The following is a 13,063-nucleotide window of genomic DNA, read 5'->3' on the forward strand; positions in this document are numbered from 1 at the left end:
AGTTATTGTAATATGTTTTCAAGGTTGAAATAAATGATGTATAATTCCTAGCATGAACATCCTGTGATGCATAATTTAGCAATAAATCAATAATTAATTTTTATGTTTGCAAAACAACATTTCAGCGAAAAATGATGAATGAAAATACTGGTTAACAATTGTTAAAAACAACTGTATAGAATCCAGATCTGGAAGAAAAGATTGCAGAGTTCAGCCCCTTTATGTATGCTAGATACATGTAAGTATTTTTCATGCCAAAAACTGGGAATTACTTGTGAAATTTTGGGCAGCAATAAATGGACTGAATTGGCTGAAGTCTATCATTTGTTTTCCATTGGTTAATGTGACTAGAAAAAGTCTGCAGCAAATGCATGGGCAGTCAATTTAAGGGCTAACTCCACCACCCAGTTTAAGGCCTGCTGTCATGGGATCACTTTGGATCTCCATCAGGGTGCAGGGAACAAAATAAGTGGGGTCTGGGTAAATCAGATTCATAGCCCATTTGAGAAAAAACCTTGGATCACTCAATCATCTGTTGAAAAGAGGCCAATCCAATACTGGTGGAAAAGAAGGGATCTGACACCCACAACAGGGTCCCAGTTTGGCAGAGGGGACAACATGTCATTGTCAGCTAAAGTGAGGCTTGGGATGGAAAAGCTCTGCATTCTCCCCCCGTCCCCCCGCTTGCCTGCAAATGTCAGTAGAATAGTCATAATACAGTTAATCTGGCCATGAAAAGACTGCTGCTCCTAAGGCATACTCATGTAAACCCTTTCGCTCAATATGATCCTTTCTCCAATATGGCCCTGATTACATCAAAGCAACTGAGGAGCTGGCTATGAGAGGTAAGTGACAACTCCTGTGCTGGATGCTTTTTTATCTCCTCGTTACATCTCCCAAAACAAACGGGAATTCAGATATCCTCAACATGGCTCCCAAGACAAACAGGAAGGACTGAAACTCTGATGTGGCATGAAATACTTGTCTGTCCAACTTATAACACAAGGGTCAAACATTGTTGTCGCTCATGTCTAATGTGTATGCATCAGCATGGAACCTGTAGCAGTGAGGTGCAAAGGTTGCAGGCAACTGACGAGATTTAAAGAAAAGGCACTTGAATTACCAAGAAAATGAATTTTATCCGAGTTATGCACAGTAATTTCAGTAGTCTTGGTGGAATTCAGAACAATTTTATCTGAATCATTAACATCTACTGAGGCCTTTACTTTGCAAGCATTATTTACGGAGGAGGACATTCTGAAAGTTGACAGATATTGGTATGGGATGATCGGGTAATTGTACAGGTGGCACAAATTGTGTGTTTGATCTGCTATATCATGTCAATAAGGTGTATCTGATTGGACCAGCTAGCCATACAGAGACAGTTGGCTCGGTGTAACTTACAGTCACTCACAAAGCTGTTTATCTGCATGTGGTTTGACAGTCCAATAGTAGAGACTCTTACGTGCTAAACCTATAAGCAGATCAGCCTGACAACTGGACTAGCTGACTGGCAACTGGGACAGCATATCTTATAGTTGGACCTGCAACCCAGGACAAGCCAGCTGGCAATATCAAATCACATTCCTGCATGCATGGTCTCACTGGCACCAAGGTCATGCAGGTGGGGGTAAGGAGTTCAATGGGCTGTCACTGGGGAACAAAATCTTTGCCTGCACTCTCTAAATTGCCAGTCAAAAACCAAAACCTCATTTGATGAAAATTTCTCTGCACCATTTGTTCCAAAACAGCAAAGGCTGCATCTGTAGCAACAGTTTCTTCAATGTTGCTCCTTTCTGTTCTGACATAACAGACACAGTGAGTGCTGCAATGCCATTGTGCAGGAGGTGGAGATGCCATGATGATGTCTCCATGATGCTCACAAATGACTTTAGATTGGGATGAAGGCTCAACTAGTCAGTCTACTGACCACAGACCATTCCCACTAGTCAAAAAACTGCAAACACTAACTTACTCTTGAAATGCAATATTAAAAACTTAGTTTTATATTTGTCGTATTTTAATTATCGTAGTCCAATGTGTATCATACTCACCTTCAGCAAGGAGTTCTGGTTTGACACTTGCAACATTAGTCACAAAACCCCAAAAATCTTCTGAGCTATCTTTTGCTAGGAACTCACTATAAAATAAAGACAGCAGTGTAATCGCTATAAAAAAAAATGGATGTGTAAGAAGACATGTTTTCAATCCAATGCAAAACCAACTACCCTAAAAGAATATCCTCATCCAAAATTCTTTTGTTTTAAGTTGTAATAAAAGTTTATACTGATTATTTTTCAGTCAACTTATGATTGGTCCAGTTCAAAAATACAAGGTAAGGTTAAAAAAAACCAAATACATTACTCTCAACTATAAGCCACACTTTTTTTCAATTTAGGACTGGAATGGTGTTAAATTATTAAGGAATTTAAAATACAATTTAAAAAAATTCAATTTCTCAGTTATGTCAAAACTTAACACAAGACATCCATTCCACATCAGACTTCTTTAGAGGTTAAAAACGAAAAAACTGGTCCATTCAATTACAACCTTTGAATCTGATATCTATCATTTCCCAGAAAATGTTGGGGAAAAAAAAAAAAATTTATTTAAAGAATTTCTTTATATATGGTTTCCAAAATCTCTCCACTCCAAAAAAGAAAGACATTAAATATTCCAACATGATAAATTAATCAGCCCTAAAATCTTGACCAATATGAGTGATTTAGACAAAGACACAGACAGATAAAGCAACAAAAAACATATAAATACTAATCACATTTAAAACTCTGGTATGCTTGTATCACCTTTAAAAAGTCCACAGACTTTGTCATAATTATTACTTTTAAAAACATCATCTGACACAGTCCAGTGAAATCATAAGCTATAGTATGACATGATTATAATGCAACAAACAAAATCTGATCTTTACAATATGTCTGATAATTCATTATTAGAAGTGAGGACAGATTTCAGGATAGTTGTTGTTGATGTTGTTGTGGGGTTAAATGCCATTTTTCAGCACACGATAGGCTATACATGGCGGCCAGTATTAATGGTGGAGGAAGAACCAGGGGAAACACCCCAGAAAGAACCACCGACCCATGAGAAGCTACTGGCAAACTTTCCCACATACCCGCATTGGCTGAATCAGAGACTCGAACCAGGCGCAAACAGAGGTGAGATGGCAGTGATCTGTAACGGAGAGCGCTTTAGACCACTTGGCCACTCAGGGCCCCCATTTCAGGACAGAATGTGAACATGACAACACAAAATTCAAACACGCCAATACTACAGAAATGTATTTATACATAATGTACAGCTATACAGATAACTATGCCAAGTGAAAATTGCAAAGATCTCAATAAATTTATATTATCTGCTGTTTGTATTCACTTCTAAGTCAGAGCTAACAATAAACAAGACAGATTCAGAAATTCTGGTGCATAATGCACCTGCAGATTAGGGTCTATTTTGCATGTTCATATTCTTAACAAACAAACTCATCTGCCAGCACATAATGCAATGTCAGATCTTGTTCTAGGCAGTTTGCAGTTGGATCGTACTTATATATGAATATATATGGAGAATCATACAAAATAGGTTTCCAAACCCACATTGGGCATAAAAATAACAGGCATTTCCAGTTTTATACCACACAAAAAATGGCAGTCAGTCTGTATATTATATTTTGTTTGACATATTTTATTCTCTCTAATTATTGAAAGTGAGCATGTTGCATGTAATTATTTTATTCCTTGTCAGCATTTTTGAGTATGATGTCTAACAATGTTATCTACAAACTAATGAAAACTGGTCATAACATTCAAAAAAATAGAATTCTGGGTTTTGTACATTCTTTTCTATACACAGAAAAATTTAAAAGGTTAGCAGAAAAAAGTGCTATACAGAAACTGCATACAAAGTTATGTTTCTTTTATGACTACTATGCTGTCATGTTCTTGTGGTTTATCATAACAGGACTAACTTCAATATGCCCTTCTGCAACCTTAATAAAATGAACATTGTTTAACGACTCTGCTCTACATCCTAAAAAAGAATCTAATGCATGTAAAAGTTATAACTCTATGTTTATAGTTGCCCCTTTCTGATTTCTTGTTTGCTTATTTACAGCCATTAAGTACCATAACTTTGTAACAGCTCTTATTTCTTCTAGACAGAAAATGTTACCAGACCAATACTTTAGCATTAGTATTTTGCACTTGAGGCTACAACTTTGTTCACAAAAATGAGTGTTCATTTTACTCAACTCATTATATCTTCAAATCTGTACATACATTGGAGAAGAAATGACACGGGATTTACGAACAGTACTTTATAATCAAAATATTGTTATCTGTCAACACATAATAGACATGTTTTACTGCAGTTGGTAAATTTGTGGGGTTTTTTTACATGACAATGACGTGTATACCTGGCCTCTAGCATCATTGGTGTGGAAGGCCATTTTGCATTCAGGTTCACAGACACAAACTTGGATTTCCCAACTGTTTCTGGTACAAATAATACCAAAGGGAGACAAATCCATGCAAGCAGACACTGCATCTGAAATGATAATGCAAAGTCTATAAGTCAGAATAATACAATATTATTAGTGGTTAGTGTCAAGTTTCTTGCAGGTACTCTTACAATTCTGTACAAAATAAATACTTGTATATTCCACACACAGTTACAAGTACAAAGTTTCAAGGTACATGTAAATCATTTAACAAATTAACCCCTAGCGATAACCTATTCAAAGAAATTAGTTTGCATATCTGATTAAGTTTTGGTTTTTTGGCTCGCTAGCCAAATGCTTAAACTTTCACAAACAATAAGCTGCAAATTTTACATTTGCATCGATTTAATTATAAGAATTTATTAAGATTACATTATTGACACACCCTTCCATAAAACTACTTTTTCCATGATGATATGAATAGTTTTATATTTTATCCCTAACAAAAATTAACAAATAGTTGAATACACATAGACATATCCAAGCAGAATACCACACATTTGTTGGGAACTAAAATCTCTGAGCATGGGCATCTAAGATTTGAAAATTTTCTGCCTTATAATTAATTTCAACTATACACTGATGTCCAATTTATTAGGAACAATTACCAAACTTACACTATTGATGATGAAACCATAACTGGAGCTGTTAAATACAACACGCCAAGTCAGATGGCTTCGTTTGATGGAAACACACATTTTCCAAGCTGAAACTAACATTATCTCTTGATGCTCATATTTTATAAATGTTTACAACAGCCACTGCTTTGATCACGCAGAACATCCGCTGAAGTCCAGTCTTTATTAGGGAGAGGCCATTTAATTTTAGGAGGGCAAAGGCAACTGTTTTGAAATGTGTTTCTTGCTTTGACTTTCTTATATACAGGACACTGTGCCATTCCATTTATTACTTTAAATAATCTGCATCAGCTATACTGTAACATCTTGTATTTCAAAACGAGGCACAATTCCCTCCTTATAAGAAAGAAAATGACACAAAAGAGAGGAATAATTCTTATAATAGGGACAAGCGTAATCAAACTTTTCAGAAGACATAGACAAGTGACAGGGAATGGCTGAACTATGATGAGGAAAAGAATGTTATGCAGTGTAAATGGTGTACAGAAGTTTTGTTGTGGGTTGTTCAAACTTTAAAATTGAATCGGTTAACATACGTGAAAGCTGTGGGCAACACAAAGAGTTCAGAGAGAAAAAGCAGCTAAGCAGATACCACCAGAAGAATTGACTGCTGGTAAGATCTTGGAAAGTTTAAATCAGAATGTGTCTGACTGGCTCATTAATTTGTTTAGAAATGCACATATTGTAAAGAACAGAAGACCCTTCACTGATTTGTACAGATGTGTCTGCTAGATGAGATGAAAGGAGTTGATGTTGGAGAGACTTATAGGAATGATAAATAGATTGTTACATTTACTTACTGCATGGATGAAAGTGAAAGGCATAAATTTGTCAAAGGTGTGAATGAAGCAAGGTTTCTTGCAGTAGTGTATGATGGTTGTACTGACAGTTCAATTCAGGAGGAGGAAATTGTATATCTAAGAATTTGCAAATGAGGAGAGATTAAATCATCATTCCTAGCAAATGATAGTGCAGAGAAGGCAGATTCTGAAAGGATCCTAAAGGTGATCACCACTGCACTGAATAATGCTGGAATCTTTAATTGTCAGAATAAAATTGTTGCATTTGGTAGTGATGGAGCAAGTGAAATGATAGGCAAAAATGCTGGAGTTGTATCTAAACTGAAAAACATCCAACCAGCTTTACAGGGTATTCATTGCTTTGCATACAAGCTTGAGTTGGCATATAAAGATGTAGTGACAAAAACCTCCTGTTACACAAAGATGAACACTCTATTGATGGGACTGTATTATTACTACCCAAACAGCCCCCTCAACAGAAGTATTATAAGAGGTCATTTGCTGCTCTAGATGTATCACCAGTGATGCCAAGCAGGGTTGAAGCCACACACTGGTTACTGCACATTGAGAGAGCTCTTGACAGCTTCTGGATAAGATATACAGCCATCGAGAACCACCTTAAAAAGGTATTAATCTTTAATTTAAAATTTAAATACCCATTGAAAATTTTAAATGCAACTTTAAAATGCATGGCTTTGTTACTCGCATATAATGCAACTGAATTGTAACTACTATTCACATGAAAATACATTCCATTCTTAAGTTTAATTGTACAAAGTTTAATTGTAAAAATTGCTTTCATTTTTTAACTATATTAAAAGGGTATGTTTATTATTACTGCTTATTTATTTTTATCCATATTATGATAATTCATCCATAACTTTTTAACTAAGAAGTAATGTTAGATTTTCATCAAAAGTTATTTTTGTTATCACTTCCTTTACAGAAAGGAGCTACATCAGATGCACTTGGAAGGGTGAAGAAGTACAAATTCAAGCTAATTTATCTTCCTCATCTGCAGACGGTTACATTCATTACTTACTTGAATCATATTCTTTATATATGCAAAATAAAATTTACTGTTTGTCTCACAGAATGTTTACTATACTGATCTTTAATTGCAATTTTGCAATCAATAAATATAAACATAATTAGGTAAATACAATCATTATGGTTTTAACAATCATGTCATTCCAGCTGTTCTAAGAATATAAATTGTCACAGCACACTTTTATGATAAACCTGTTCATTGTTAATATCTTAAAGTCAAATAAATACAAATTACAATAAAGTCGTCATCATGAATATGTTGGTAAAAATATCTGTATTTCAGCTCATAAGTGTCTTTCGGTGTTTGTATTAACCTGTTAATAGCCTTTCAAATGAAAATGGCTATGCTAGTGTTTGCATTGAGATATGAAAAGTTATTCTGAAATTCTAAATTATGAAATAAAACTGATTAATTGTCATCGAATATATAATAATAATTTGTTTTACTTATTTAGATCTACACAGAGACACAGGTCTCAAGGGTCCATGAGAAAACTACAGGTAAATGATAGTATGTGTATGCGTGTAAATAAATTGAACCGACGTCAAAATTATTTGTAAAAATATTTTTTAAAATTCATAATTTAGTACAACAGAGCACAAAGACGAGATCATATGTACTATCCGGCATAACGAGTATACATTCTATTTTCATTTTGCTATCGTGGCATATTATTACCGTAAATCAGCTTAGAATCACACGTCTGAATCGATGGAAAATGATTTCACTACAATAAAAAATTAAATATCTTAAAAGTATTATTAAAATATACGTTTGGAACAATCTGATGTCGATTTATTTGTGTAATACACCAATTTTATCTAGCAATCCGGTACCTACTTTCATGGAGGCAGCCATTTTGAAGTTTCGGTAAGTGAGGTGGTGCAATATCATTGGTCAATTATTCTGAAAATTTCTTTCCAATAAATAACAAAATAAAAATAAAAATTAAACACGTATAACATAAATTGTAAAAACATTATTTTTCACATACCTTGTTTTTCCTTTCAGTTATATAATTTGGTCCGCTAACTTATTGGATTCATTTTATCACACGTAAGATGAGGACTGGTTACGGTGAAACAACTGTATCGACACATCTCTCTGGTCACAAAAACTGTTTACATGTATTTAACTTTAAACTAATTTATAACAGTACCTTTATATTTGAAGTTACCTAAGAAAAAAGAGTTCAGCTGTTTTTTCTATCACATCTAGTGCAAATTTATAAATGTATTACAAAAATATTGGTATGAGTAAACTTGAAACATATACATTTGAATTAAGTCATATGGTGGAATAGAGCATGGATTGCGCAGCCCGATCGTGAATTTTATAACACAATCATTTAATACATAAAGAAGACATAGGTTGGATATATTTTTATCTACGAGTTAACAACAAATTAAGAAAAGAAGAAAAAGTGTTTCCATATCAGAATATTATAATACATGTGATATCCATTTTATGAGCCCAGGTACAAAATACAAAATATATTAAGGAGTCTGAATATACTGTTTTGCGGCCTAATTCTTTGAATATTAAGGGTTTCTATTGATAAACTATCTGTAATAATTCGTTAAAAGATAGTTTAAAATTGAAGAAACCGATAATAATAATAATAATAATAATAATAATAATAATAATAATAATAATAATAATAATGATGATGATAATGATGATGATGATGATGATGATAATAATAATAATAATAATAATAATAATAATAATAATAATAATAATAATGTAATCAACTTGGAGAATGAGCATTTGTTTATAGCACTTCGTTGTAAGAAATTCTTAGATTTTTGTGATTACTTGTTTGATTATGGGAAGTCGGTCGTGGGGAAATATTCCTTAGACCGAAATATTTTAGCCAAGTAATTGGAGCAAACATCGCGGAGTGAATTGTTCCTGAGTTTCCAAGATGCCATGGTTTACTTTTGGTGAATTCCGGTCAGAGCCACATGAGTGTCCTTGTCGTTCCATAATCCCTGTTAAAATCTAGTGGTGTATATTGATTGTGTGACTCCAAGTATAATATTTAAGATTGGAGACTGATATATTACACAATGGAATAAACGAGAAGGGACTGTTCCGTTGTCGGCAGGTATCGTAAATGTTACCGTGGTGACAAATGTGATGCCATTTTTCGTGCGAAATGTGGCTTAAAACCATGCTTTCACTGGCCTATGGTTGCGTAGTAAAAATAGTTCCCTTTATTAGGGGGAGTTGTATAGTATTACGGCGTGAAATGGTGACGGTACGTTACGGAAAGTTAATGAAGGTTCTCTTCATTAACTTTCCGTAACGTACCGTCACCATACATATGTGCATTTGATTGGCAATTGGGATGTTGAGAAATCTGTGGTCTTGTATTAATTAGAGTAAAATTGTTATAGAATTGGACACGCTGGACCTTCTAGTTTACAAAAGTAGTTGTATAGAGGTCTTTGGAATTAAAGGGAAATTTATGACTTCTAGCGGAATCGCACCAGGTTTTGACACCGCTCGGTCAAGTAAAACCCCTGCATTGTTACAATAATAATAATAATAATAATAATAATAATAATAATAATAATAATAATAATAATAATATAATACAGATAAGTTTAAAGTACCTAATACGAATGATACAGACGAGATACCTAATGTTAGAGATTATGAAACAAATTAACAAATCAATATTACTATGACTGTGCTTGCGCAATTTACTTTATGAAATAAATTAATTAGTTAATCTGTAATCCTATTTGTTACTACAAATACCTCCAATACCACAATTAGCAACATCGCTACTGCCACAACAAACACCAAACTGTTTCGCTCCTATTGTTAAGCCATTTACATAATTTGCTGTGGTTAGGTCAAAAGATGTCGCTTTGACACAACTAGCTGCAGGAACTGTAGCAATATTTACATATTATTCTTTGAACCTTTGCTTAAGCCTTTGGCATAAAGGTAAACTTTGTAAAATGTGTCACTATGTTTGTTTTTTTTTTTGGGGGGGATCTTCTTTAAAAATATTAATTATTTCTGTTAAACGGCTAGCTATTTGTCCCGTTAAAGGTGAAAAGCTACTAAAACGAAGAATTTTCACGTTTTATGAGATTTCTAAATGGTCATTTAAAAGATAATTATGTCAGATTTAAAATTGCTGATATTAATTAAAGGTGAAATACATTTGATGATGAGCTACCCGGAAGTATATCATTCGGATTTTGATTATGCACCCAAAAATATTAGCTTTGTTAATCCAAGAAAAGAACCATGTGCTGATTTTAGATATGAATAAGGTAAAATATAAAAATGAAACGATTTTTAAAACAATATATTCTCTACTTTCACAACACTACAAACAGTGGCTAATAATAAAGGGATTGTTTTAATGTACTCCGACACGTTTTGTTGAATACAAATTACGCCTTATAGAGATGTCCCAAATGTTATTAAAATAATCAGGTCAAGTAAAGTTTTCTAAAAATCCCACTTATAGATGATTTAATGTTTTGTTTCATATTAATGGAAATGTGTGTGTCTGTGTGTGTGTGTGTGTGTGTGTGTGTGTGTGTGTGATTTAGATTTTTAACGTAGCTTTAAAAAAATTTCCGTCATATCGCTACGATGTCTGCAGTGTTTGTTTATAGTGATGTTGAGCACTGTGGCATCATGCCGCAGACATGTAGCATGATGTCCCACCCAGTCACAATATCCTGACACCAGGCCGACCAGTCCTAACCCTAATATCTTGATACTGAGCGCCAAACGATGCAGCTGTTTGTACCATTTATGTAAGTCTTTGGTATGACTCGATCGGGGTTCGAACCGGCGACCTCCCGCATCCGAGGCGGACGCTCTACCACTAGGCTATCGGAACGGTCTATTAATGGAAACTTATAAATTCAATATCATGAAGTAAATATGAATGATGAAGCTGTAATAATAAATTCACATAAAGGACCTCAACCAATTTAATATTACAGAATGAAAGAATCAAAAGCATATTCTTTGGAACAAAACAGTACTTCTTTCTGTAAGAACAGTTCGAGACAGGCATTGAAGTTTTATAAACTTCGATTTTGATGACGGTGAGAGTATTAAAATGCATTATCATTTTTTTATTGCAGGAGCTTTAGTAATAATCGACATAACCGTTGCCAATGCCTTAACAATGATAGGAAAAAATTTCTGTTAAAGTTATTTGATCTCGATGAATATGAAAAAGAACGAGAAAGACACGATAAAGCGGTCGAGGAATTCCAGAACAAATAATAGGTTAACGAGTTCAGAAGACAGACACTTGATTAACTAGATGAAAAATTAAATAACCTGGGTATGGTTTATATTTTTCTACTAATCCAGAAAATATTTTAAAAACACATCCAAACTTAAAAAATTTTTGGATTGATTCCAGCCTTCTGATGTCACGGAATTGTGTATACTTAACGCTTACGGATTATATCTGATCTAAAAAGTGCTTTGATTTCGTTTCCACGTACAGCGTTACCATAATGGTTTATATACGTGGTACACTGTTTTATAATATTGAGTTAGTTTCACTCCATGCTGCACGAGCAAAGTGTTTGCAATGAGAAATCTGATATACCTTGAACTCACTTGCCTTGGATTGCACCATAGCCATGGCACATATAGACTCGAGGTAATCAGTAATTTTACAACATGAAAGGTGTTGTCAGGAAGCTGGTCACTTTACGTGAGCAAAATATTTATATGTAGAGGCACTTGAATTATACAATTGTATTCATTTCCCTATCAGCAGAATGTGATAGAATTGTTTGATATATTAGATGTTCTAATATATATTTGAAATTATGCATATATTCAAACTTATGTCATATAACGCCATGGTTGTAGACGCACTAAAATCTATTTTCAAGTTAGCCATTTTAAAACTGAAAAAACAAACGAATTGAATTAATTTAAAATGTTGCATGAGAAATGTTGCTTTTAAAGTTAAGTAACCTTCTTGTCAGATTCAAATTAACATAAGAACTTGTTTTGTATGATAATCTTGTACAGCAGCTTCGATGAAATGATTTATTATGTAATAATCAGCTCCACGTGTGCGCATGCGTAACGAACATTATTGAATTCTACATAACCATGTCGCATGTACTACACAGTTTTATTGTTTATATTTTCAGCTGCTTTTGGGTTGTTTGGAGGTGTGACCATGTGTCCGAATTTGGAGGTGTGATATTATCTGTAAAGGAATTGATTGGATGCAGAGTCATAGGACTGTATGTTGTTTTTTTTTTTGTTGTTGTTTTTTTTTAAATATTTTTTTTTGTTTTTTGTTTTTTAATAACCACTGTGCAGCTGTCGGTGATGACGTTGGCTCGATGAAAGATAGCGCTTGTCTTGTGTTGAGGGACCAAAGCTTCTGGACCAACCGGTCTGCAGCGAACAAGGACGGCTCTTGAAGGATCCATGCAAGACTGGGAAGGGCGGACCATGTGTGGTGGCTCCTTGATCATGCGACAGAGCGGTGGAACAGAAGATAGTTTGTGGTCGCCATGTGAACTTCACAAGTTAAGGTTCTGTTTTATATTTTGTGTGTTTCTTTGGGGTTTTTTGGTGGTCTTCTTTTGTTTGTAAATGTATTCACTATCACTATCTGAATTAAAATATACAGTATCACCATTTGAGTGAAAATCATATATTTGTATACGTTCTACTTTTGGGTCGAATATTATCCACATTTGTTCAAATACCGTGCTTTATTCACCCTTGGTGAATGATAATCACGCATTCATATTTGTGTAAATTTGTACTTTGACACCCTTGTTGGTAGATGCGATACTGTTAATTTTGTATTGATTTTTTAACATTTTTGTTCATTGCTAGTTGAGTGTTATGATTCGTTCCAGTCATGAACAATTCATTTGATTAATTTTGTTAAATCTGTTGTTGGAAGTTATGCGCGCGAGTTCGGTTTCATATTTAACCATCTGTCAATTAGAATATAGACAGAAATCTTATTCACGAAATCGCATTTAGTGTCTTCGCTATATATATGACCCCAACCCGGATC

At 34.1% G+C, this 13,063-nt stretch overlaps 1 protein-coding gene across 2 annotated transcripts in view; it reads right to left on the bottom strand.

Moving 5' to 3' along the window:
- LOC149774183 (UDP-glucose:glycoprotein glucosyltransferase 1-like) overlaps window positions 1–7,879 on the bottom strand; it is a 116,558-nt gene extending 108,679 nt beyond the window's left edge. Inside the window, exons 1-3 of one of the 2 annotated variants that reach the window (XM_089945710.1) lie at window positions 7,849–7,879; window positions 4,436–4,566; window positions 2,055–2,140 (exon numbers count right to left, since the gene is read on the bottom strand). In XM_089945710.1, coding sequence (XP_089801836.1) covers window positions 2,055–2,140; window positions 4,436–4,566; window positions 7,849–7,866 — 235 coding nt within the window. In that variant the 5' untranslated portion in view covers window positions 7,867–7,879. Of the gene's footprint in view, window positions 1–2,054; window positions 2,141–4,435; window positions 4,567–7,686; window positions 7,819–7,848 lie in introns of those variants that run through there. The other variant, XM_089945711.1, reaches the window with a different exon arrangement.
- Window positions 7,880–13,063: the final 5,184 nt, after the last annotated feature.

This window comes from Sinohyriopsis cumingii, unplaced genomic scaffold, assembly GCF_028554795.1.
Source record: "Sinohyriopsis cumingii isolate HCF-2022 unplaced genomic scaffold, ASM2855479v2 utg000400l, whole genome shotgun sequence".
Classification (NCBI taxonomy): Eukaryota; Metazoa; Mollusca; class Bivalvia; order Unionida; family Unionidae; genus Sinohyriopsis; species Sinohyriopsis cumingii.